Source organism: Schistocerca gregaria, chromosome 7, assembly GCF_023897955.1.
Source record: "Schistocerca gregaria isolate iqSchGreg1 chromosome 7, iqSchGreg1.2, whole genome shotgun sequence".
Lineage (NCBI taxonomy): Eukaryota > Metazoa > Arthropoda > Insecta > Orthoptera > Acrididae > Schistocerca > Schistocerca gregaria.
Genome location: NC_064926.1, coordinates 322838792 through 322866347, shown reverse-complemented (window position 1 = coordinate 322866347; position 27556 = coordinate 322838792). Strand labels below are relative to the sequence as shown.

General features: G+C 42.3%; 1 protein-coding gene across 3 annotated transcripts in view; it reads left to right on the top strand.

Annotated features, from left to right (window-relative positions):
- Window positions 1-27556, top strand: part of LOC126281965 (probable cytochrome P450 301a1, mitochondrial) — a 135239-nt gene that overhangs the window by 71903 nt on the left and 35780 nt on the right. For all 3 annotated transcript variants that reach the window (XM_049981341.1, XM_049981339.1, XM_049981340.1), the window contains exons 4-5: window positions 12076-12192; window positions 15931-16007. In XM_049981341.1, coding sequence (XP_049837298.1) covers window positions 12076-12192; window positions 15931-16007 — 194 coding nt within the window. The remainder of the gene's footprint in view (window positions 1-12075; window positions 12193-15930; window positions 16008-27556) is intronic.

Genomic DNA, 27556 nt, shown 5'->3' with positions numbered 1-27556 from the left:
CGGTTGGGCAGAAATATTCTCAAAAGCTTGTAACTATGATGCAGGGTAGGTTGTACCGAGAAATAATTGTTAAGAAAGAAATTAATACGTTGCATCGTTTCGGAATTAATTAGCACTGGAGTTCACCAATCAGGCCATTGCGCGCGTAGATTCAAAGTGCCAGACGCGCTCGGTGTCACCGAACGTTTCCTTCGTTTGGTTTCCTAAAACCAAACAAGAGTGATGCAAAAACTGGACGGACCGGAAGTAAGGATCTAAGCCGAGCCAAAGGCAGAGCAGTGTCGTGCGCTATCATCTAAACTATGAGAACCACGGAAAGGAATTGTATCTGGCGGGCCACTTGAACTTTCGCATGTGGCAGGCCTATTAAACTTGCTCGCACAACGGCCTTATTGGCTAGCTGCACTGCTAATTAACTCGGAAACGATGCAACGTTTCGAACATTCTTCTTAACATTTAATTCTCAGCACAACATATCCTGCAACACCCTTACAAGCTTTTCAAACTGTTTCTGACCACCTTGCATAAGTCCAGATATACATGTTTCCGACGATAAAAATGTAAGTGTCGTATGACTGGGGCCTTCCGTCGGATAGACCGTTCGCCGGGTGTAAGTCTTTCTATTTGACGCCAGTTCGGCGACTTGCGCGTCGATGGGGATGAAATGATGATGATTAGGACAACACAACATCCAGTCCCTGAGTGGAGAAAAACTCCGTCCCAGCCGGGATTCGAACCCGGGCCCTTAGGATTGACATTGTGTCGCACTGACCACTTAGCTACCGGGAGCGGACTTTTCGACAATGATATGTCATTTAGGCCTGTTGGAAATTTTGTGACTTTTAACTTATGCATGGGAATGGCTAAAAAGCCGAAATACTGATTGTGTGAAATAAATTGTTGTGTACATAGTTCCCCGTAGTCAGCGCGTACACAACTTTCCCACTAGAGCGCGCCCCTCTAAGCACAACAGCGCAGGCGCAGCGCTCGTCCGTCTCCGCACTGCGAGATGGCGCTGTCTTAGAGACGGACCAAATTCTGCTTCCGCCGATCCGCGTATTAATATGTAACGCAGCCAATGAGATTGCTGCTAACGTAGAACCTTTTCTCCTCGTGGATCACACTCGCGCAATGATACCTGAACGCGCGAGGTATTATAACGAGTGTACAGACCTCCGATTAGTCAGTTTGCATTAGTATGTTCGAGTCTGCATTTATCTGCACCAGTCTGTTCCAGTCTGCATTAGTCTGCATTAGTCTATAGTCAAGTTTCAGTCTGCGCCTTATAAGATTACCATATTCCTGTACATAACCATGAAGATAAATGAATAGACACTTTGAAACAACATATCAGCGCACACTCCGCTGCAGAGTGAAAATCTCATTCTGGAATACTTTGTCAAGTATCAGAGATATGTGAGAATAAGATTAACGTACCAAGACCAAAGGAACCTCAGATTGTCAGTTGCAAACAGCATCCAGAATCAAGTTACTAATGTCTATATTTTTTATTATTTTAATAAATGTGTGTGAAAATTGATTAAGTTCTGTTTAAAGTTGGTCACTGTCAATCTGCTACTCTAAGCGCGCAAGTGGCATTTCTATCGTCTGACCTAACGGTAGAAGATAAACACGCCACGATAAGACCACGAGAGGTGTTGCTGACACTTGCCTACTTCCATAGAGCGACAAGTCAAATAATCTGATGGTGTGTGTACCGAAGGTATTACAGTACGCACACCATATAAATGAATAATGATTTACAGTCAAATGGCGGAAATATATTTCAAAGAGATCTAAATGACTGTGGTCGCCACGAAGGAAAAATTCTATCGAGTAATTAATTGCAGAAGGACAAGCCGCTCTTAGGAAAATGTGCGCACTACGCACAATAACCGTTCAAATCACATTTTGCACTACTTGCATGCGTGCAGACTTGTGTGATCTTCGACTCAAGAGGAGCAGGGAATGAGAGAATAAGCCTTATGAAACTATAAAGTAACTTAACCATGAAATAAAAACAATTGCCAAGGTAAAGGAATTCTGTTCAAAAATCCGCAGCTTAAACTGTGAAATTAAAATCTGCTGTTTTGTAACATTCAGAACCATTTTGCCTATCCCGTGGCCGGCAGCGCTGGCCGAGCGTTTCTAGGCGCTTCAGTTCGGAACCACGAGGCTGCTACGGTCGGAAGTTCGAATCCTGCCTCGGGCACTGATGAGTGTGACATCCTTAGGTTAGTTAGGTTTGCTTAGTTCTAAGTCTAGGGGAGTTATGATCTCAGATGTTAAGTCCCATAGTGCTTAGAGCCATTTGAACCCACCCCGTGCTTCATATCATGCTTGTATCCTCCTTGGCCTGCAGCTCAGCCTCTGAGCCATTCTTCGAAGGCAGTCCTTCTCGTCCTCCAGTATGCGAGGATGGTTCCTGTGAAGAAGCACTGCAGACTTCAACTAGTCCAAAGTACGCTCAGCAGGGTTCATGTCAGCAGATATCGCAGGCTCTTCCGTTCGGTTGATTCCAGCCTCGTGGATGTAGGCGTTCACGGGATGATCCTTATCGTCTTGAAAAGCGAATCCATCTCCGAAATGTTGTCTGTAGGGCTGGACAGGGCGTTTGAGAATATAAACCCAGTAACGCAAGGCCATCAAATTACCCTCAATAGAGGCGTTCGATATCCGCACATTATATCGACCCAAAACTGAATGTATTCGCTTCCCTGCTGAACCTGTAGGGCTGAGATGTACACTTTATCCGACCGCCTCCGTATTCTGCGACGATCATCAACCCTCAGGTAAATCCTGCACCCCGTGAAGTGAAAGATGACGTTAATAACAAGGACTGAGAAAAATGCTGGATAAGGTGAAGTGGACAGGATAGTTCATGAGACTGCAATTAGGTTTGTGTTGGACACCAAGACACAAACGCATGAATCACCATTAAGAAACAATAAATGTGGCCTGTACGGGTATTTAATTGCTATACACATAGGCAATCTTGGTGACTCGTTTCAAATGATGTGCACTAGTGGCGTCAGTCCAGTGTAAAGATGCAAAACTAATAAATAGAAACAAGGAGATGTTATTCGAAGAATGGTCTGATGTAGGAGGCTCTCAGCTTATCAACGCCTCGGATGCAAATCATTTTTTTTGTGAGATAGAAAGAAATACATTAATGCAGATATATTTACTTAATTACGAAAATCAAACTGCTGACCAACAACCCTATACTCCGTCAGTCCAAAAAATTCCAAGACTGATTTTACTCCTGGTGTATAAGCGACGTCAGCGCAGTAACTATGGTGGCAGCTTGAACTAACAACTGTAAACAACAGATGTGCATTCGCCCAGTCAGTTGTGAGTAGGCAGTGTTAAGTAGTGGCCGTGAGACCCTAGAGTGTCACTGTAGTTGTCTCACAAACCCCAAGGGTGCTACGGCTCTAAATCAAGTATTCAAGACATTATCCAGAATGTTTTGAATAAAAGAAAAGTGCGTTTAAAGTTTTCCCCGCATATCTCGACTGCCGAACGAAAACGGCGACGCGTGGACGCCTGCGTCGACTTGGTTGAAACGCAATATACGAATAATTCTTTGCTGGAAAACAGTGCCACAGGCGTTGAGACTTGGTGTTACTATTGCGAAACTGCCACAATAAGACAAAGTACGGAACTTATGAAGGGTTATCGCTTTTACGGCGTAATCGACATTCAACCATGTCGACGCGCAAGTTGAACGACATCCCAAAGAAGGATTTTTCGGGCAGTTTCACATGGTTGTACGAACAATATGTTTATTGTACTCAGGTGGAGTGATACTATGTAGAACTTATGAAGCATTAAATCACCATCTCAATGTTTCTATATCTTTTATTAATACAGTTTCGAAACTTCTTGAACTGACATGTTATTCAGCGTAGCAGGCTAATTTGTAAATTTCTATACATGTTTATATAGCAAAGGCTCTCGTACACAGTCAATCTCTGGCGAGAAAATATTTTCCAATTCTATTAAACAGGATTAAGAATCCAGAATGAGATATTCACTCTGCAGCGGAGTGTGCGCTGATATGAAACTTTCTGGCAGATTAAAACTGTGTGCCCGACCGAGACTCGAACTCGGGACCTTTACCTTTCGCGGGCAAGTGCTCTACCATCTGAGCTGTCGAAGCACGACTCACGCCACGTTTTCACAGCTTTACTTCTGCCAGTACCTCGTCTCCTACCTTCCAAACTTTACAGAAGCTCTCCTTCGAACCATGCAGAACTAGCACTCCTGAAAGAAAGGATATTGCGGAGACATGGCTTAGCCACAGCCTGGGTGATGTTTCCAGAATGAGATATTCACTCTGCAGCGGAGTGTGCGCTGATATGAAACTTCCTGGCAGATTAAAACTGTGTGCCCGACCGAGACTCGAACTCGGGACCTTTGCCTTTCGCGGGCAAGTGCTCTACCATCTGAGCTACCGAAGCACGACTCATTCTGGAAACATCCCCCAGGCTGTGGCTAAGCCATGTCTCCGCAATATCCTTTCTTTCAGGAGTGCTAGTTCTGCATGGTTCGCAGGAGAGCTTCTGTAAAGTTTGGAAGGTAGGAGACGAGGTGCTGGCAGAAGTAAAGCTGTGAGTACCGGCCGTGAGTCGTGCTTCGGTAGCTCAGATGGTAGAGCACTTGCCCGCGAAAGGCAAAGGTCCCGAGTTCGAGTCTCGGTCGGGCACACAGTTTTAATCTGCCAGGAAGTTTCAGAATTAAGAATGTTTATTTGCTCAATAGGATATTTTCTAGACGTTCCACGTCTCCCAACCGTTTGAATGGTAAAATATTCGGACAATTATTGCTTCGTACTTTTTGCACAGCGCACGTGATCTAGTTGGATGTAATAAAGAAACTTCGCAAACATTAATTGTCATGAATAAGATTTTTAAGCATCCTTTTTTTAACCATTTCCCACTCCTCTGCCTTAAAAGTTCACTAACATCCATAAGGAAACCGTACTCTCTCTTCACTGAAAAAAGATGTTACGAAGCTAATGATAACCTCGTTTAACGTACTGACGAAATCGTCACAGCTCTTACATAGACACCATTCGCGTGAAGCAACTGTGCATGGAAAGCCGAAATTTAATCAGGATAATAAAGTCAGTTTTGGCTTTACATGTAAGAAGGGCGGGGAAAATCTGTTTCCATATTTTGATTGTTGTGTTCCGAAAAGGCATGTAACGTAGTGAATGGCTGACGTTAGAAGCTGAAACAGAAAGGCAAATCGATCGCAGAGTAAACTACTTTCATAAAGGTGCAAGTAATTAAAATTTTACTATTGGTTAAGTAGAACGACTAGTGAAACTCATTCCAGTCTACAGTCTACGTGTTCAATTTATGAAATACCAACTACGGAAATAAAACGACAGTCTAATCGCATCACGTAAGGTAGAGGCCTGCCTTTCACGGATCTGTGGTGGAGAGACGACTCTTTAACTTGCCTCTCACGCGGTCAGTACACTGACCTCAATCGGCATTTTTATCCACCTTTCGCAACCGGTTTTCCCAACAAACATGTCGAACACGTCCCCAGGATGCCACGCGAGTATTTCAATCCGATTACCATCGAAAAATTGGCCACATCAGATCTACGATGCTGAGTAAAATACAAGAAGATTTTCTGACTCAAAAATCCATATTTAAGCTTTCTGCTTATTTCAGAATCCAAAACTGCACTTGTTTACACGAGCTCCTTTTTTTAGGAAGTTAAGATTCTCATTCAGCCGGGTCGACAGTCGTGACAGCAATATCCTGTTAATTACTTTTTGTGCTGACGCCTGATAGGTGATGTCCGTTGTCGATCATGAGACAGCGAAATTAAGGTGCACCATTCGTATGACAGTTAATGTTAATTTATTAGATCTTTTACTAACTCTTATATCCAGCAACACTATCCAGTTCTTATAAAACACACACACGTATTTCACATACTTTATGCTTTAGGAAATTCCACAAATGAAACAGCGTATGGTAGAATCTGCTGAAGACACCACCTACAATTCACTTGTTCGTCGTCTGCTAGAGTGTTGCTGCGCTGTATGGGATCCTAACTTGATAGTATTGACGGGGGGCATCGAAAAAGTTCAAAGCAGGGCAACTCATTTTGCTCTATCGCGAGACGGGGAGAGAGTTTCCCGGATTTGATACGCGAGATGGTGTGGCATGTTTTGTTGACTTCCACTCACATAACGAGAAATGACCATTTAAATGAGAACTCGCACGGAAAGATTTAGGCGCCCATTTTTCCCACGTGCTATTTGAGAGTAGAACGAGTGAGAAATTTAAAGTAGTTCCGTGGACCCTTCGCGAATTCTTGGGTGTGAATTACGTATTAGTGGTGTAGATGTAAACCTAGAATTAGGAAAGGAGCAGGCACATTGTACTGTTGATGTATTTTTCGGCAGCCGTGCGTGAAAATGGTTCGTTGTTATCTATTACAGCTGTGAGCCTGACCAGGATTCAAACTAGGACCTTCGCTTAACGCTGGATATGTTTTCCCCGTAAAATTCACCTTCGTTTGGAATGGATGCCAGTTATAGTCGGTTGCTAACTTCCAACGTAACTTTGGATAATTATGCAGCAGAACAGAACGACAAGGGCAGTTCAGTTCTGAAGACACGTTCTCGCATTTCTGAGTTGCGTTTCGCCTCAGAAGCAAAGATCTTAATTAAATCACAATGTACCTTTTTGTCTACCATATCATTTCAGTACTGATTATCTTCACCTGTCAGTTTGGGGTAGAAGACTTCTGAAATATCGAGACAAAGTTGTGTCGCTATAGCCGTATTAAATTATGTACAATAAGGGCTAATTATGGTTGTCTGCTAACGAATATTTCGTCTGTTGTAGACTAATGTCTCCTGACGCATCACTTTACGGCTCAACGTTCGTTAAATGAATTACAGAGGCTAATTCGCAGACATGATATTGTTGAGATGGCGAATGACAACAGTTTCACGTAATTTTTGTCTGCGTGCTTTAGTCGTTGTACATTTGTGTGTAGTGTGGTCTTGGGTATGGAAAAGTTTAGTATCTTACAAGATTATTTGTATTTCGATAATAGTGTTAAAGATTTTTATGGATCTTACGAAACGTAGCCTGAATATTGATGACGCCTTAAGGGGCTATTACGAAATGTAGACTACTCCGTTTTGTATCGTAACATATATTTGTCAGTTCGGCAATGGCAGCATGTTGGAATGTTGTGGTCTGAGATAGCAGCTGCCAGTGTTATTGTGGGAGAAACTAACAAACTGGTACACCTGTCGAATATCGTGTAGGGCCCCCGCGATCACACAGAAATGCCGCAACACGAAGTGCCATGAACTCGACTAATAGCTGAAGTAGTGCTTGAGGGAACTTACGACATGAATCCTGCAGGGCTGTTCATAAATCCGTAAGAGTACGAGGGAGTAGAGATCTCCTCTGAACGGCACGTTGCAAGGCACTCCAGATATGCTCAATAATGTTCGATTTCTGAGGAGTTTAGCGGTAAGCGGAAGTGTTTACACTCAGAAGACTGCTCCTGGAGCCACTCTGTAGTAATTCTGGACGTGTGGGGTGTCGCATTCTCCTGCGGGAATTGCCCAAGTCCGTCTGTATGCACAATGGACATGAATGGTTGTACGTGATCAGACAGGATGCTTACGTACGTGTCAACTGTCAGAGTCGTATGTAGATGTATCAGGGGTCCCCTCTCGGTCCAGCTGCACACGCCCCACACCATTGCAGAGCCTCCACCAGCTCTAACAGTCCTCTGCTGACATGCAGGGTCCACGGATTCATGAGGCTGTGTCTATACTCGTACACATCCATCCGCTCGACACAATTTGAAACGCCGGCATCTGTGGCCGAACGGTTCTAGGCGCTTCAGTCCGGAACCGCGGTGCTGCTACGATGGCAGACGCGAATCCTGCCTCGGGCATGTGTGTAATGTCCTTAGTTAGGTTTAAGTAGTTGTAGGTCTAGGGGACTGATGACCTCAGATGTTAAGTCCCACAGTGCTTAGAGCCACAATTTGAAATGAGACTCGTCCGACCAGGCAATATATTTCCAGTCACCAACAGTCCCATGTCGGTGTTGACGGGACCAGACGAGGCCTAAAGCTTTGGGTCGTGCAGTCGTCAAGGGTTCACGAGTGGGCCTTCAGCTCCGAAAGTTCACATCGATTATGTTTCGTTGAATGGTTCGCACGCTGACAATTGTTGATGGTCCAGCATTGAAATCTCCACCAGTTTGCGGAAGGATTGCACTTCTGTCACGTTGAACGATTCTCTTCAGTCGTCGTTGGTCCTGTTCTTGCAGGATATTTTTCCGGTAGCATTGATGTCGGAGATTTCATGTTTTACCGGATTTCTGATACTATACACTCATGAAATGGTCGTACGGGAAGATCCCCACTTCATCGCTACGTCGGTGGTGCTGTGTCCCATCGCTCGTGCGCTGCCTATAACACCACGTAGAAACTCACTTAAATCGTGATAACCTGCCACTGTAGCAGCAGTAACCGAACTAATAACTGCGCCAGACACTTGTTGTCTTATATAAGCGTTGCCGACCGCAGCGCCGTATTCTGCCTGTTTTCATACCTCTGTGTTTGAATACACTTGTCTATACCAGGTCCTTTGGCGCTTCAATGTAGAAGCGTGAAGTGATACGGATGAACAAACCAGGGGAAAGCAAACGCTCTTTCTGTGGGTCCAACTAAGAATAGTTTCTTCTCTGTAACTGCTCGACAGGGTCACCCGCCCGGAGCTGATAAAGACAGCTGGTATCATAATCGATAGACCTCTGTTGGTCGCCTTCAGGTTTCCAGTGACACAGTTGTATCATGCCTGTTGTAAGAAACTGGTTGCTACCTTCCCAATGAACGAACTCATTACTCAGAATTCTTTTAGACTTGGGCGCAAAAGCATTGGGAGTGGGGGGGGGGGGGTTCCGTGTCTGCAAAAGAGAACTAGTAACAGTCACCTCCCCCACCTTCGCTACTGTTAACTGTCTTTCTGAAATGGAGGTAAGTCCAACGGACTTCGTATATTTGGTTGTTCCCGTGGTTCTCTCGGAATTTCGGCGCGCCACTGAGCGCGTGTCCCCACCTCAGGACAAGATGATCAAGAGAGATCCTAGCCTATGGAACATCAAGTTTTTTTTTTACAAAACTTTCGGCCTGTGATGGTCAATTTGTGATGTGGAACTTAGCATTTTTGCATATCGGCTCAACCCAGCACATATACCTTTCATGGGCTTTAATTTTCTGCGCTGTTCCTCTGCCTCTGCATCACCTACGCACTTCTTGTGTAGTTACTTCTGAACGTCAGTATCAGTTCTTTGGAAACTTCTTTTTTCCAAAAGTTTCTTCAATAAGCCAAGACCAATGCAGGTGTCCCTGGCATAGGAAACATACCCACACCAAATTTCAGCTTTAACCTTATAGCAGAGAGATGTTCTGCTCGCAACGCCTAAGGGTGACGTACAGACCTTCCTGTCACAACAGGAAAAGCAATTATTTGTTACGGCTTTCAATCTCGATAGTGATTTCACTTTTAATACCCGCTAAGTATGGCACTGTGGGAGACGCCGTCGTGCTGGATTTTCAGAAGAAGCTCCGTACATCTCAACATACTCTCTTTGACGTTGCCCTTTGCACAGAGAGTGCTTTGGTGGAGTTTCTAAGTTGCTTAGTGGTACGATCACGCTTCAGAGAGTTTCCTGTGACGTCAAAGGTATGTTTCTTGTCTTTATTTACGACTGATTCTGCCAAGCTCGAGAGCCGGCAGCACTTAACACTTCATTTACGGGTTGTTATTGTGTGAAGCCAGCTTTTTTTTTCAGGTTGACTACATAGCTTACCAGTGGTGTGACAGCTGAACCATGGCATTTGCTGATAACTATTGACTACCAACAACCATCTCCAGTACTCGAACTTAAATGTCACACAGTTCCCGCTTTGTCCCGCTTTCTAATTACCGCTGCAGCTCACACTTCCTGGGGCACCGCTTTCTGTATGTTGTTTCTAATTTGTGGTAATAAAGCTTAGGAAACTTAATTTTTTGTTGATGGTTAATGTGTGTTTTTAACTACGTTTTGCGACATGCAAGTCAGTACCTCATGTCAGCTTTGGAACTCAATAAGACAATAGTTCGTGGTTTCAGTTTCACTATAGCAATCCCGAGAGCACACTGCAGTAAGGATCAAGTCATCGCCTCTTCTCAGGAATTCAATCGCGGAATCTTCGTGCTAATGACATGATCAGTGACATGCTGCGTCAACTAATGGGGGAATTAACAAGTGTCGAGATGTTAGTAATCTCTAACTGTGACAATAAAAGTGAAACGGAGGCGCCGCATAGTGTATCACTTTATTGGTTCAAATGGCTCTGAGCACTATGGGACTTAACTTCTGAGGTCATCAGTCCCCTAGAACTTAGAACTACTTAAACCTAACTAACCTAAGTACATCACACACATCCATGCCCAAGGCAGAATTCGAACCTGCGACCGTAGCAATCGCGCAGTTCCAGACTGTAACGCCTAGAACCGATCGGTCACTCCGGCCGGCTCATTTTCTTGTTGCGGCTTTGGCTAATGTCATAATAATCTTCACCGACCATATTTAGTAGCCATAATGCATTTGAAGAAGTTACGAACCACTGTCATTGCAGGGTTCGTAGTGTCTACTAAGTGGTCAACAACAAAAAGAGGAAATAAAGCTCTCGCATCAGCTGTTACAAACCATACGTTACACTAGCTAAAGGGATAAACGAAGCTGCACGATTGCCTGAAAATGGTAATGAGAAGAGGTGCATTATGTAGCACAGTGAGAAATGCCCATTGTACAAACAGAATTACGAAACATGTAGTTTTTGACTCTGAGTACTGCAGAATACACAACAAACGAGCAGTCCGTGATTTATAAGTGATTTCATTTTGAAGCAAAAGAACATAAAAGTACCACAAAACCCTTTCTTCCGAAAATTATTGTACTGATGTTAATTTGATACATATTTCATTGTATCTACATATTGAAAATAATAATTGAAAGATTTTATTTCCGGTTAACGGAGGCTGAATAAAGCGGCGGCATTATCTGCAGAGAGGCTTAACCAATGAAAATGCCTTTGAGTGCGAAACAAGCCAATCATTCTGCACCAGCAGCGCTGAAAAGGCCTCAGGTTGCACTGAACTCGGAAATACTGCGAAGCCTTGTGGTGGAAACAAGGCAAGTCCAACGTTACAAGGACACGGAACTTTATCTAAAGAAGGGAAAGTCATTAGACATCATGGAGCACAAGCTTGAACTGGAGTGGGATAGGTAAATATATCGTCCGCTACCTTCAAAGGAGCCATCCCAACATTCGCTTTAAGCGATTGAGGAATATCACACGAGTGTTATCGGCAGTTCCAAAATTTGTAGATGAATTTTATCATTTTGGTACAGGCACTCGTGATTGTACGGCGGTAACTTTGCTGTAGGGATAGCTAATCGACGGCTCTGACTTTAACCATCGAGCGAACGTAAATTTATCCCCACTGGGTATTATTATTTTGCAGTAGCCATTTATTAATCAGAGAATAAATAGCTATAAGAAACGAACTCATTTTTTAAAATGGAAACTAAAGCGATTGATTTGAAAAGGCGATTGAAACCTCTTAGCCTTCAATTGTTATTCACAGACTTTTCTTCCGTTCAAGATCTTCTTGTAGAAGACCAGTTGCCAATGACATGTAGATGGTACATGGTGGCCCATCTGTATTTCGTATAGTGAAGGACGGACTGAGATCGTTTATGAATGAGTTTTTTCTGAATGTTGCCGTTATGGAGTGGTTCCTTGTAGCATAATGATTGATCACGTGAAAAAATAAGCAAATATGTCTTATGGCTTTTGGCTTTTGGTGTACATCATTTGTAAACTAAAAAGATCATACTAAGGTAACACACAAACAAACGAACGCGTAAAATTGATACAGATTCTTCATACGTATAATGTTTCAAATTTTTCGTGGTATTCATACAATATAGAAGACCAATATCATTTTCCCTACAGGCATGGAGAACCATGGCGAATATTCCGGACGAAGGTGCAGAAGCCGATCCTGCAGCTGCAGACCATCAAGAAGTACATACGGCCCATCGAGGAGGTGACCGAGATGTTCATACAGAGGTGAGCTGTTTTCTCTGGCCACTCCGGTGATACATTCTGTAGATGCATGATTTTGTGTTCATGTTTTTCTTGTGTAAATGCGACGGGGCTGGGGTGGGGGTCAAATGAAAGCCTTAAAATTGTAATTAAAAAGCTCCATCTCGCGCCATTGTCCTACAAGTTGGCAGTACTGTTACTGATGATGGAAGGAATGCCCTACAGGCTGTAGCTTACTAAAGACAAGTGAAACGTGGCCACAATACCAGTTACAAATGGGTACCCCGCTGGCGACATGCAACAAAGAGCGTTCTGTCATACGTTTTCTGAGCAGTGAAGGTATGAAACCTATTTAAATCCGTCGTCGAATGAAGATACAGTATGGCGATGCGTGTCTATCGCTGCAGAAAGTGTGTGAGTGGAATGCAACGTTCGGAAATGGGATGCCTTCTGTGTCAGAGGCTCAGAGCCTGGGCCAGGCACACCATGTTATGACACCGGAGTCCAACGCATCAGTTGAAGCCATTCTGATGTAAAATCTCCTCGTGGCGGTGGATAAAATAGCCGCATATCTGAACATTAATCATGACTCAGCACATCAAAACATTCGTAAAGCGTCTACAAGATGGGTGTCACGCCGGCTCACTCCAGAACGAAAACGACAACGCCTTGACCTCTGTGAAGTACTTCTGTAGTCCTTTGAAGCAAAAGGTGATGGTTTCTTCTCAAGAATAGTTACTGGAGACGAAACCTGTGTATACTACGACTAGCCTGGAACAAAGAGAAGAAGCAAGGGGTGGCGCCATTCCTCATCACCAAAACTCAAGCTGTTCAGGACGCAGTCGCCTACAGGGATAGTTTTGCTGGCTCTCTTTTGGGATGAACAAGGTGTTATCGTGATGCACTACACAACTATGGGAAACACCATCACGACACCATCATATTGCAACATGTTAAAAAATCAGTTTCGGCTTACAATAAGAACAAAGCGACGTGGGCTTCTGACTGCAGGTGTCATTTTGCAACATGACAATACTCGGTCTCCTATTACCTATGCAACAATTCCAACCATCAATGACTTGCACTTTAATAATATACCACATCACTATACTCACCAGACCTCGCACCGAAGGATTTCCACATGTTTTGACCACTCAGATAGGCGATGGGAGGAAAAAAATTCGTTCCGATTAATATGTGCAGCAGGTGGTGCAAGAATGGCTGCACACACCAAAATAATTTCTTTTTCCCAACGATATCTGTGCACTTCTCACGCGCTTGAGGAATTGTGTTGAATGACAGGAAAAGTGGTCAAAAAATGATACTTTCCGTCAGTAAAAAAAATTAAAACATTTAAAGTTTTCATTTGACTCCCCTCGTAGAGAATAAAATTGATTGTCTTGTTGTCACTACTAACGGTTCTTCAAAGATGTCAATTATAGCAGCTCGTCGTTGCTATTATTCAGTGAATCAAATGGCTTTTTTTTTACAATGAAATTTTGCAACCTTAAAACAGATGGACTTCAGTGTTACACTTCAGAATCCAGAAAACTAGAATTCGCTTTAAGGCATAAGCAAGAAATTGGCATTGTCGCGCCTTTGTTTATCCATTTCCCTACTGACTGCATCGTAAGTTAAAGACAATAGACAAACTCTGTACATCAACGAATAAATTTTCCGAACATCTGAACTAACAAAGATCTAACGTTCAACAGCAACATCAGAAAGCTGCCATGAAAGCAGAGAAAGCTTTACCACAGATTCAAACGAACCCCAAAGCTTACTAACGAACAAAGAAAGCGAAGTTAAATCGAGCTAAGGCGCTCAGTGAATTCCAAAACCATTTTATGTTATGCTAAATTTTGAGGAACCCTAGAGATACTGTGTTCTGCGCAGAATCAGTACATGGATCGTAATTTAATTGTCTTAGCTGTCCAGTCGTTATTAGATAGTATTGATTACAAAACGGAAGACTTGAATAAAAAATTGTTCCCCTGAAAAAGACTGCATTACAGTTCTTCTATGAAATGCTCACATGAATGCAAAAATGATATTATAGAAACATGAATTTTCTTAATCCAGAAGCAATCTGTGGACAGAATAAAGGCTCACAAGTTCGAATTTCAAAAACTATTCCTCTGAAGAAGATTTCATCGCAGCATACGAGTGGAAAAATAACAGTGACAACTGAATGAGGCATCTAAAAGAAACCAAAATCCTAATAAAGGGGAAAGGTCTCTGTACCTATCAAATTAAATGCTATATTGTACTTGTTTACATGAGATACACTGCTTATTGCAGTAATTTATCGTAGGCCGCTAAAAATAGTGTTCCATGTGATAGGAAACGAGAGATTACCCCAATTTCAGGAAAGGATCATAGAACTCTAAAACAGTAAAACTGAAGACAATTTCGTGTTTTATTAAAATTACCTTTTGCTACGGGATAGGATAGTTGCTGCAAGGGTGTAACAGTAAAAGTCACTGTAAGAAGAGTGTTGGACATTTCTAAATATCTATTATTCAGAGCCAGAAAACCCAAGTTAAGATTATTTTTACTACTTCTTATCTACCCACTCCATCCTCTTACAGTCCGTAGCTCGTGGTCGTGCGGTAGCGTTCTCGCTTCCCACGCCCGGGTTCCCGGGTTCGATTCCCGGCGGGGTCAGGGATTCTCTCTGCCTCGTGATGACTGGGTGTTGTGTGATGTCCTTAGGTTAGTTAGGTTTAACTAGCTCTAAGTTCTAGGGGACTTCCCATAGTGCTCAGAGCCATTTGAACCATCCTCTTACAATTCTCGCCTGAAGTCCAATTGACCATGGCGGCAAAATCAGAGAAATTCCCGAGTAACCACGATTATTCTTCCGGCTAACCGTTCTCGAAAGGAGTAGGACACTCGTAGAGTAACGGTGGTATACCATATACTCTCTTACACAATACCGCTGCACACAAAATGTATTAATGTAAGTAGATAATGAAAAATTCATGTAGAGGCAACAACCGTGTAGGAGAGATATAGCTGTTGTCGGCACGGAAAATAGGATGATCCAGTATGACACCTGACAATTACGTGGAAATATTATACTTGGCATCTGAGAGACAGGTGCTGAACACCATGGACATGAATCGAACTCTCAGGCAATTCCATAGCAACCGAACCATCAGGGGCTAATGCTTGAACACACTCTGAACTTTACGCAGATCACTTCGTATGGCATAATAATGGCCGAATTACCCTCGAAGAGTTCAGCCGCCAAAATTGCATTGAATATTCGCACCCACTGGGCACATTTCCTTTGCGAAGCATGAGTTTTGTTTCTTAAATATGACTATTTTAGGTGACTAATGATGAGTGCTTGTGGAATGTACAAGAGTGTGTGTGCAGCCCAATGAGGTCACATAGGCCACTCCTCTTAAACAGAACCAAGGGAACGCCGAGCTTAACGTATCCATCTGATGAATGAAACACTCCATGACAATGGGAAAAGCTTCTGACCTGAACTACGACTATAGCACGAATTTACTATCACGAGCCTAAGGAAGTGTTCTCATTAGCTGCTAGAGTAGAAGGAAATGCAAGGAATGGGGAAATAACATTCCCCTCCTGACTGGCGCATTAACTGCTCCACAGTCATTCAGAATATGGGATTTATTTGTTCCCCATGTATCCTTTTCGGTTCAGAAACGTACTGAAAATTTGACTCACAATAAAAATAATGCTGCTAACATGTGACTAATATTTTATTTTCTTCCTTTGTTGCAGAATGTGCGAGATGAGGGACGAGAACGGTGAGATGCCTGAAGACTTCGATAACGAGATCCACAAATGGTCGCTTGAATGTAGGTTACCCTGCGTTTTGTATCCACTATTGATAGCAGTTTTGGTCACTGTTATGAGCTAATTATGCTATTAAGTACACCGACGTTTGTCAAAATTGCAGAACCCAAAATTGCCTGAATAAATCTGAAGCCAGGGAAAACATTTAACAATGTACCACTAACAAGTGCAGAGAGACATAACGCTTCCAGGTCGTCTTTGAATCCATACACTTATATTTCGTAAGCCACATCAAATACTGATGAACCGATACCACAGACCAAACGTGAGGAGAGGGACTAGTGTAATTGTTTAATACAAACCATACAAAAATGCACGGAAGTATGTTTTTTAACACAAACTTACGTTTTTTTAAATGGAACCACGTTAGTTTTGTTAGCACATCTGAACATGTAAACAAATACGCAATCAGTGCCGTTTGTTGCATTGTAAAATGTTAATTACATCCGGAGATATTATAACCTAAAGTTGACGCTTCAGTACCACTCCTCCGCTGTTCGATCGTGTGTATCGGAGAGCACTGCAACATACATCGCATTTCTACAGAATGATCTGCCAACGTTGCTCGAAAATGTCCCACTGGAAACGCGTCGACGTATGTGGTATCAGTATGATGGTGCACCTGCACATTCCGCAATTAACAATAGGCTGACCCTTGACAGGATGTTCGACCGGCGTTTCATTGGACGTGAAGGAGGCATAAATTGGCCAGCCCGTTCTCCTGATATTACACCTCTGGACTTCTTTCTGTGGGGTACGTTAAAGGGGAATATGTACCGTGATGTGCCTAGAACCCCAGAGCATATGAAACAACGTATTGTGGCAGCCTGCGGCAACATTACACCGGATGTACTACGGCGTATACGACATTCATTACGCCAGAGATTGTAGTTGTGTGCAGCAAATGATGGCCACCACATTGAACATATATTGGCCTGACATGTCGGGACACACTCTATTCCACTCCGTAATTGAAAACGGAAACCCCGTGTGTACGTGTACCTCAACCCTCATGGCAATGTACATGTGCGTCAGTGAAAAAGACCAATAAAAAGGTGTTAGCTTGTGGACGTAATGTGCTGTTCCAGTCTCTTCTGTACCTAAGGTCCACCACCGTTCCCTTTGGATCCCTAGGTAATTCGGTGCTCTCCGATACACACCATCAAACAGCGGAGGAGTGGTACTCAAGCGTCAACTTTAGGTTACAATATCTCCGGATGTAATTAACATTTTACAATGCAAAAAATGGCACTGATTACGTATTTGTTGATATGTTAAGATGTGCTAACAAAACTAACGGGGTTCCATTTACAAAAACGTAGGTTTGTGTTAAAAAACATACTTCCGTGCATTTTTTATGGTTTGTATTAACCAATTACACATGCCCCTCACCTCACGTTCGGTCTGTGGTACCGGTTCGTCAGTATTTGATGTGGTTTACGAAATATATCAGCGGTAACGTTAGGTGACTCACCCTGTATATATATTCACGTACTTAATTTGTAGTATAATGATTATTTCACTTACGTTCATTCTCCTTATTACAATCTGCACAAAGTGAGTAGTTCTAAGTTGTAACTGCACATTCCTTACTTTGCGTTGTGGCTGTTGGCTAAAAAACACAGTTTGCTTTTAAAAAGTGATGTTTGGAAAGACATGCGTTTTTAATGTATTCACTGTTCCAGTGTTGTAAGCCCCCATCTAATTTTCATTTACAGAACCAAAAAAAGAAAAACCTTAAACCGACACTTCCCAATTCAAACTCAACGACATTACATATTCTTAGTGGTTAGCGTTCTGAATGACTTGCAGGGACTTGGTAGAGTCATAGCTGGATTTCACTGTTTCATCATTTCAGATGGTTTATGTTTACGAGTTCGGATTATAATGTACTACACGGAAAATATGTATGTCAGGAACATGGTTGTGGTAGCAACCACCATTTGTACCATTTTTTTCGCTCACAATAATTCTTTTGTGCGCTTAAGTTACCAATATGTGTGGTCAGAAATATCAAGTACAGAAGACTCATTGTGAATGCCGCCGATTAGGGTAAAACTTGGACCACGAAAGACACGTAGGTTTGTTTTAATTTGGGTGAGCAACTGATCGATGCGACGAAACGACCAAAGACTGGAGAAACTCTTGACTAGAGGAGTGGCTATGCTAAATGAAACCTATATAAAGCACTTCCTACATAACTGGTAAAATCTGTATATAGCAGCATACTCTAATTTAATTTTGTGCATCAAGTATATCAGTTTCAGATCTTTGGTGAATTAGCTACAGTTTTCTGTGATAGAAACTAGAACAGTCACAGCTGTGTCTCGATCTTCTGCAGTAATTTTTCCCTCAGCAACCAGCAGTCTCTTCTTCACACTACCATACGTACTGAAGAACTTCGATTATAGTCTTCCAGCGGAATACGTTAGTCTCTCGTATACAAAATAAATAAATACAAAACAGTTTAATGGGAGTAGCGCTGGGGTCCGCCCGTATTTCTTTACCGGTGCGGCACAGCGGTATACTGGGTGGCATACCTACAAGGCGTCCACTCTTGGCTCCTCTGATTTCTTCTGCCAAATCAGTTGGCATTGCAGTTGTCTCACTGGCAGATCAGACGAGTTCACAATGACTGAAATGGCCTAATGTTGTCCAAAGACACTGAACTTTAATCTTTGAAGAGCGAGGTAAAATTCACTGTGCGGCCAACTGGGTTTAGTTTAAATTAGATTAAGTCAAAACTGAGATGATTCCTTTCATTACACCGCTGCTAATTTCCATTCCGGTATTTATCCAACTCAGTCTAACTCTGCCCGTAATGACCTCTGCATCCACAATACGTTGAGCAATAACTTTTCTTCCCTTCTAGAACGCTTCACATATTCTCTCTCGCTCTTTCTGGCCCACCTCTCCCTCACTCCATAAACGCCTATTCCTCCCTTCCTTCCTCTCTCCCTTATTTTTCGGCTTCAGACCCCTATTCCTCACCAATTTTTCACTTCCTTTCTCCCCAGCTTTATCATTCTCAAATATTAGATACCCCTGACACTCTGACGCCAATATATATATATATATATATATATATATATATATATATATATATATATATATATATATATATCCCTCACACTCTGACGCCAATATATTGATCGAGGTTTCCTACGGAACCCGGAGCAAATCGACGGCTGCGAATGTCTTTCTTCTGGTTTCCAAAAATATAGAAATCGCGCGAGGAGAGGTCGAGACTGTATTCGGGACGTGTGAGAACTTTCTAGCAAAACTTCTGAAGCGTATTCGAGACAGCCTTGGTAACATGTGAGCCCGCAATCCGTACAGACCTGATCTCTATCCATTCGATTTCCATAGGTTTTGGAGACCTGAAGAAAGACGTTCGTGAACGTCGATTTGCTTCGAACAAAGAGGTACCCTCTTCGGTACAATCATGGTTTCATTGACAACCATGAGCATTTTTCCACGACGACTGTGAGCTTATTGTCTCATACTAGGATAAAAGTACTAACAGTTATGGCAATCACTTTTGACCTAATAAACAATTTACTTATTTTTTTTCCAAAGGTCTCGTTTGCATATAACTGCCCCTTATTGTAGAAGGAAACTTAAACTCAATTTATTGTGTACGTTTGCAGGAGACATGTATCTGTTTCAATAATATATATTCAGCAGTTTCTCACAGTTCTAAACTGGGCTGTTATCAAGATATAATTTGTCGCTATTTTTAAATTAATAATCATAGGGACCACGTGAACAAAGGGTTTTAAAATGGCACCACATTGACTTCCTATATCACTATTTTGTTCTCTGCTGTTGCACTACATCGAGAGCTCGACTTCATTTCTCAAGAATTATTCTAGGCATATTGTTTTTAAATGCTACAAGCTCGTAAAATATGACGTACAAGGTGCTTGTGCTTCCAGAAAATCAACTGAATTTTTACGATTTAAACTATTATTATTATTATTATTATTATTATTATTATTATTATTATTATTATTATTATTACTATCTTATCTATAATCCAAGTAAGCAAGAAGAGTGTGAAAATTGTTTTGTGTTGCCTTTCTTAGGGAAACAAATGGCGCTAATCTTGCTTTTAGGGAAAAAAGTGAAAAAATGTACTAAATGTAAACTTTCACAATCGATATTATTATTTGCTTTGTACGAAGAGCCCCCCTCTCCCCATGAACCATGGACCTTGCCGTTGATGGGGAGATTTCCCTGTCTCAGTGATACAGGTACCCGTACCGTAGGTGCAACCACAACAAAGGGGTATCTGTTGGAAAGTCAGACGAATGTGTGGTTCCTGAAGAGTTTCTTTTCAGTAGTTGCAGGGGCAACAGTCTCGACGATTGACTGTTCTGGCCTTGTAACATCAACCAAAGCCGCCTTGCTGTGCTGGTACTTCGAACGGCTGAAAGCAAGGTTAACTGCAGCCGTAATTTTTCGCGAGGGCATGCATCTCTACGGTATGGTTAAATGATGACATCCTCTTGCGTAAAATATTACAAGGTAAAATAGTCCCCCATTCGGATCTCCGGGCGGGGACTTCTCAGAAGGATGTCGTCTTCAGGAGAAACAAACTGTCGTTCTACCGACCGGTGCATGGAATTTAGATCCCTTAATTGGGTAGGTAAGTTAGATAGGTTAAATTTAGATACAGTAGGAATTAATGAAGTTGGGTGGCAGAAGGAATAGGGCTTCCGGACAGGTGAATATCAGGGGTAATGCAGAAATAGATTTGATAACGAATAAGAAAATGAAATGCGGGTAAGATACGATGAACACTATAGTAAAATTAATATCATAGCCAAGACAGCCCACACTCACTACAGTATGTCAACAAGCTCCGCAGATGTTGAAGAGATTGAAGAAATATATGATGAGATAAGAGAAATTATTCAGATAGCTAAGCGAGACGAAAATTTAATTGTGATTGGGACTGGAATTCGATAGTAGGAGAAGGGAGAGAAAGAAAAATAGTAGGTGAATATGGACTGGGGGAAGTTGAAAGAGGGAGGCTCCTGCCATAATTTTGCACAGAGCATAATTTAATCATCGCGAACATTTGTTTTAAGAATTATGAAAGAAGGTCGTATATGTGAAAGAGACCTGGAGACACCGAAAGGTTTCAGTCTGGTTAAATAATGTTTCAGACAGACATTTGGGAACCAGAATTTAAATTGTAAGACATTTTCAGGGGCAGATGTGGACTTTGACCACACTTTACTGGTTATTAACGTAGATTAAAACTGATGAAATTGCAAAAAGGTAGGAAATTAAGGAGACGGGATGTGGATACGTTGTAAGAACAAGAGGTTCTTGAGAGTTGAAGAGGGAGCATTAGCAACGACTGACAAGGAAGGGGGAAGGAATACAGTGGAAGACGAGTGGATAGCTTTAAGAGATGAAGTAGTGAAGGCAGCAGAGGATCAAATAGGTAAAAGACGAAGGCTAGTAGAAATCCTTGGATAGCAACAGAGGTATTGAATATTATTGATTAAAGGAGAATATATTAAAAAACACGCTAAAGGAAATACAAATGTCTAAAAAATGAGATTGACAGTAAGTGCAAAATAACTAAGCAGGAATGGCTAGAGGACAAATGTAAGATTTAGAAACATGTGACACTAGAGGAAAGACAGATACCGCCAGGAAAATTAAAGCGACCTTTGGAGAAAGGAGAACCTGTCCTAAGAAAAGAAGGGAAAGCTGAAAGATGAAAGGAGAATGTAGAGGGTCTATACGAGGGAGATGTGCTTGAAGGCAGTATTATAGAAATGGAAGAGAATGCAGAAGAAGGTGAGATGGGAGATATGATACTATGTGAAGAACGTGACAGAGCACTGCAAGACCCAAGTCAAAACAAGGCCCTCGGAGTAGAAAATATTTCACTAGAAATGCTGATAGCCTCGGGAAAAACAGCCATGACAAAACTCTTCCATCTGGTGAGCAAGATGTATGAGACAGACGAAATACCCTCAGACTTCTATTACAATTACAATTCCAAAGAAAGAAAGTGCTGACAGGTGTGAAAATTACCTAACTATCAGTTTAATAAGTTATGGATTTAAAATACGAACGTGAATTCCTTACAAGAGTATGGAAAAACTGATAGAAGCCGACCTCGGTGAAGATCAGTTAGGATTCCGAAGAAATGTAGAAATACTGACTCTACGACTTCTCACAGAAGACAGGTTAGGGAAAGGCAAACCTGCGGTTACAGCATTTGTAGACTTATAGAAAACTTTAGACAATGCTGACTGGAATACACTCTTTGAGATTCTGAGGGTAGCAGGTGTAACATATAGGGAGCGGAAGGATAATTACAACTTGTGCAGAAACCAGACTGCAGTATAAGAGTCGAGGGGCATGACAGGGAAGCAGTGGTTGAGAAGGGAGTGAGACGGGGTTGTAGCCTATCCCCAACGTTATTCATCTGTACAATGAGCAGGCTGTAAAGGAAACCAAAGAAAAATTTGAAGAATGACTTAAAAGTCCACAGTGACTTTCCGATGTCATTGTAATTCTGTCATAGACAGCAAAGGACTTGGAACATCTGTTGAACGAAATGGACAGTGTCTTGAAAAGAGGATAAAAGATGAATATCACCAAAAGCCAAACGAGGATAACGGAATGTAGTAGAATTAGATCAGGTGATTCTGAGAGGATAAGATTAGAAAATGAGACAGTAAAAGTAGTACACGAGGTTTGCTATTTGGGCAGCAAAATAACTGATCATGGTCGAAGCAGAGAGGATATAAAATGTAGACTGGCAATGGTAAGAAAAGCTTCCTGAAGAAGTGAAATTTTTAACGTCTTTTCCGAAAGGATTAATATGGTGGAGTGTAGCAATGTATGGGAGTGAATCACGGAGGATAAACAATTTAGACAAGAAGAGAATAGAAGCTTTCGAAATGTAGTGCTACAGAAGACTGCTGAAGATTACATGGGTAGATCACGTAACTAATGAGGAGGTACTGAGTAGAATTGGGGAGAAGAGAAATTTGTGGCACAACCTGACTAGAAGAATGGAACGGTTGGTGGGATATATTCTAAGACATCAAGGAATCACCACTTTAGATCTTTGTTGTCTAAAGCTCCCTTTGAAACTTTCATAAGCCTGTGGTTCTATCACTTTATCCTAGGTCTCATCTCCTTCATTTACTACCTTCCTGCAATTTCTTCAGTTTTAATCTACAGTTCATAGCCATTAATTATAGCCGGAGTCCACAGTAGCCCCTGAAAATGTTTTACACTTTAAAATCTGCTTTCGAAATCTCTTTTACATATCGAAGCATGCAGTACACTTCTTGCCAACTTGGCATTTGTTGCACGCCGTCATCATGGATTATAGTTTTGAGGCCCAACAGTGTATAGAAATACATACCATAAGACAACTCTATTTCAGTCTTGTTCAAATACAGTCACATTTCGTACTGTGACAGGATTCGTTTCGTGTTTCACGAAATTGCTAAATTTCAAGGATAGCGAGAGCTTATTGTTGTAACTAGTACGTGTTTTTTCGCGTATTGTTTACACACGCACCTTGTGAGTCAAATCATAATATTGAAACGTGAACACCAAAAGTGAAGCATCAGTTTTTAATATTAATTATCCAAGAAGGCCAATGAAACTTACATAATTCAAAAGGTACTTTGCCATACATCTGCACACAAAAAAATCATATGTGTATGTAGCCGTCATGAGTGGTAACACAAGCATATGATTTTATATTGAAACTCTGATGACATCTTCTCTATGACACATTAAACAGCCTCAAAGGGTACGGGGCAAAGTCAGGACATGCGGGGGCCAAGCAGCAATCGGTATTGTAATTGTAAGCTGTCGAAGCGGCATTGGTAAAGTACCGGAACTTCAAGCGCTGATAGAAAGCACCGAGGCTGAAATCGTTATAGGTACAGAAAGCTGGCTGAATCCAGAGATAAATTCAGCCGAAATTTTTACAAAGGCACAGACGGTGTTTAGAAAGGATACATTGCATGCAACCGGTGGTGGCGTGTTTGTTGCTGTTAGTAGTAGTTGATCCTGTAGTGAAGTAGAAGTGGATAGTTACTCAACAACCGAGCTAGGTTAATAATTGGCTCCTTTTACCGACCTCCCGACTCAGCAGCATTAATGGCCGAACAACTGAGAGAAAATGTGGAATACATTTGCACACAAATTTTCTCAGCATATTATAGTCTTGGGTGGAGATTTCAATTTACCAGATATAGACTGGGACACTCAGATGTTTAGGGTGGGTGGTAGGGACAGAGCATCGAGTGATGTTATACTGAGAACACTATCCGAAAATTACCTCGAGCAATTAAACAGAGAACCGACTCGTGGAAGTAGCATCTTGGACCTACTGATAACAAACAGACCCGAACTTTTCGACTCTGTAAGTGCAGAACAGAGAATCAGTGATCATAAGGCCGTTGCAGCATCCCTGAATATGGAAGTTAATAGGAACATAAAAAAGGGAGGAATGTTTATCTGTTTAGCAAGAGGAATAGAAGGCAGACTTCAGACTACCTAACAGATCAAAACGAAAATTTCTGTTCCGTCACTGACAATGTTGAGTGTTTATGGAAAAAGTTGAAGACAATTGTAAAATGCGTTTTAGACAGTATGTGCCGAGTAAAACTGTGAGGGACGGGAAAAACCCACCGTGGTTCCACAACAAAGGTAGGGAACTACTGCGAAAGCAAAGAGAGCTTCACTCCAAGTTTAAACGCAGCCAAAACCTCTCAGACAAACAGAAGCTAAACGATATCAAAGTTAGCGTAAGAAGGGCAATTCGTGAAGCGTTCAGTGAATTCGAAAGTAAAATTCTATGTACCGACTTGACAGAAAAACCTAGGAAGTTCTGGTCTAACGTTAAATCAGTATGTTGCTCGAAACAGCATATCCAGACACTCCGGGATGAGGATGGCATTGAAACAGAGGATGACACGCGTAAAGCTGAAATACTAAACACCTTTTTCCAAAGCTGTTTCACAGTGGAAGACCGCACTGCAGTTCCTTCTCTAAACCCTCGCACAAACGAAAAAATAGCTGACATCGAAATAAGTGTCCAAGAAATAGAAAAGCAACTGGAATCATTCAACAGAGGAAAGTCCACTGGACCTGACGGGATACCAATTCGTTTCTACACAGAGTACGCGAAAGAACTTGCCCCCCTTCTAACAGCCGTGTACCGAAAGTCTCTAGAGGAACGGAAGGTTCCAAATGATTGGAAAAGAGCACAGGTAGTCCCAGTCTTCAAGAAGGGTCGTCGAGCAGATGCGCAAAACTATAGACCTATATCTCTGACATCGATCTGTTGTAGAATTTTAGAACATGTTTTTTGCTCGAGTATCATGTCGTTTTTGGATACCCAGAATCTACTCTGTAGGAATAAACATGGATTCCGGAAACAGCGATCGTGTGAAACCCAACTCGCTTTATTTGTTCATGAGACCCAGAAAATATTAGATACAGGCTCCCAGGTAGATGATATTTTCCTTGACTTCCGGAAGGCTTTCGATACAGTTCCGGCACTGTCACCTGATAAACAAAGTAAGAGCCTACGGATTATCAGACCAGCTGTGTGGCTGGATTGGAGACTTTTTAGCAAACAGAACACAGCATATTGTTATCAATGGAGAGACGTCTACAGACGTTAAAGTAACCTCTGGCGTGCCACAGGGGAGTGTTATGGGACCATTGCTTTTCACAATATATATAAATGACCTAGTAGATAGTGTCGGAAGTTCCATGCGGCTTTTCGCGGAAGATGCTGTAGTATACAGAGAAGTTGCAGCATTAGAAAATTGAAGCGAAATGAAGGAAGATCTGCAGCGGATAGGCACTTGGTGCAGGGAGTGGCAACTGACCCTTAACATAGAGAAATGTAATGTATTGCGAATACACAGAAAGAAGGATCCTTTATTGTATGATTATATGATAGCGGAATAAACACTTGTAGCAGTTACTTCTGTAAAATATCTGGGAGTATGCCTGCGGAACGATTTGAGGTGGAATGATCGTATAAAATTAATTGTTGGTAAGGTGGGTACCAGATTGAGATTCATTGGGAGAGTCCTGAGAAAATGTAGTTCATCAACAAAGGAGGTGGCTTACAAAACACTCGTTAGAACTATACTTGAGTATTGCTCATCAGTGTGGGATGCGTACCAGATCGGGTTGACGGAGGAGGTAGAGAAGATCCAAAGAAGAGCGGCGCGTTTCGTCACAGGGTTATTTGCTAACCGTGATAGCGTTACGGAGATGTTTAGCAAACTCAAGAGGCAGACTCTGCAAGAGAGGTGCTCTGAAACGCGTTGTAGCTTGCTCGCCAGGTTTCGAGAGGGTGCGTTTCTGGACGAGGTATCGAATATATTGCTTCCCCCTACTTATGCCTCCCGAGGAGATTACGAATGTAAAATTAGAGAGATTCGAGCGCACACGGAGGCTTTCAGACAGCCGTTCTTCCCGCGAACCATACGCGACTGGAACAGAAAAGGGAGGTAATGACAGTGGCACGTAAAGTGCCCTCCGCCACACACCATTGGGTGGCTTGCGGAGTATAAATGCAGATGTAGATGTAGCGGTCCAGACTGTAGCGCCTAGAACCGCTCGGCCACTCCAACCGGCAGATGATTTCACTCCCATTATCCAAAGTGACCCTGATTTCGACATGATGTGGTTCATGCAAGACGGGTCTCGACCCTATCGAAGCAGGAGAGTGTTTGATGTCCTGGAGGGACCGCGTTGTGGCTCTGGGGTACCCAGAGGCCATTGGCATGGGCCTCGGTTGGCCGCCGTATTCTTTGGGTCTGAATACGTGCGACTCCTTTTTTGGAGGCTATATTAAAGACGAGGTGTACAGCAATAACACCAAAATCACTGCTGAGCTGACAACAGCTGTTCATGAGGTCATCGACAGCGTCGATGTTCCGACAGTTCAGTGGGTCATGCTATTCGTCTGTGCCACATCATCGCCAATGACGGCAGACATGTCTAACATGTCATAACCTAAATCCTAGTATCTGTAGTGACGTTTACATGTTGAATAAAGTGTGTACGTGCTGCAGTTTGTAACTATTTTTAAGTTTTTTTCTCATGTACACTACTGGCCATTAAAATTGCTACACCAAGAAGAAATGCAGATGATTAACGGGTATTCATTGGACAAATATATTATACTAGAACTGACATGTGATTACATTTTTACGCAATGTGGATGCATAGATCCTGAGAAATCAGTACTCAATACAACCACCTCTGGCCGTAATAACAGCCTTGATACGCCTGGGCATTGAGTCAAACAGAGCTTGGGTGGCGTGTACAGGTACAGCTGCCCATGCAGCTTCAACACGATACCACAGTTCATCAAGAGTAATGACTGGCGTATTGTGACGAGCCAGTTGCTCGGCCTCCATTGACCAGACGTTTCCAATTGGTGAGAGATCTGGAGAATGTTCTGGCCAGGGCAGCAATCGAAGTTTTTGTATCCAGAAAGCCCCGTACAGGACCTGCAACATGC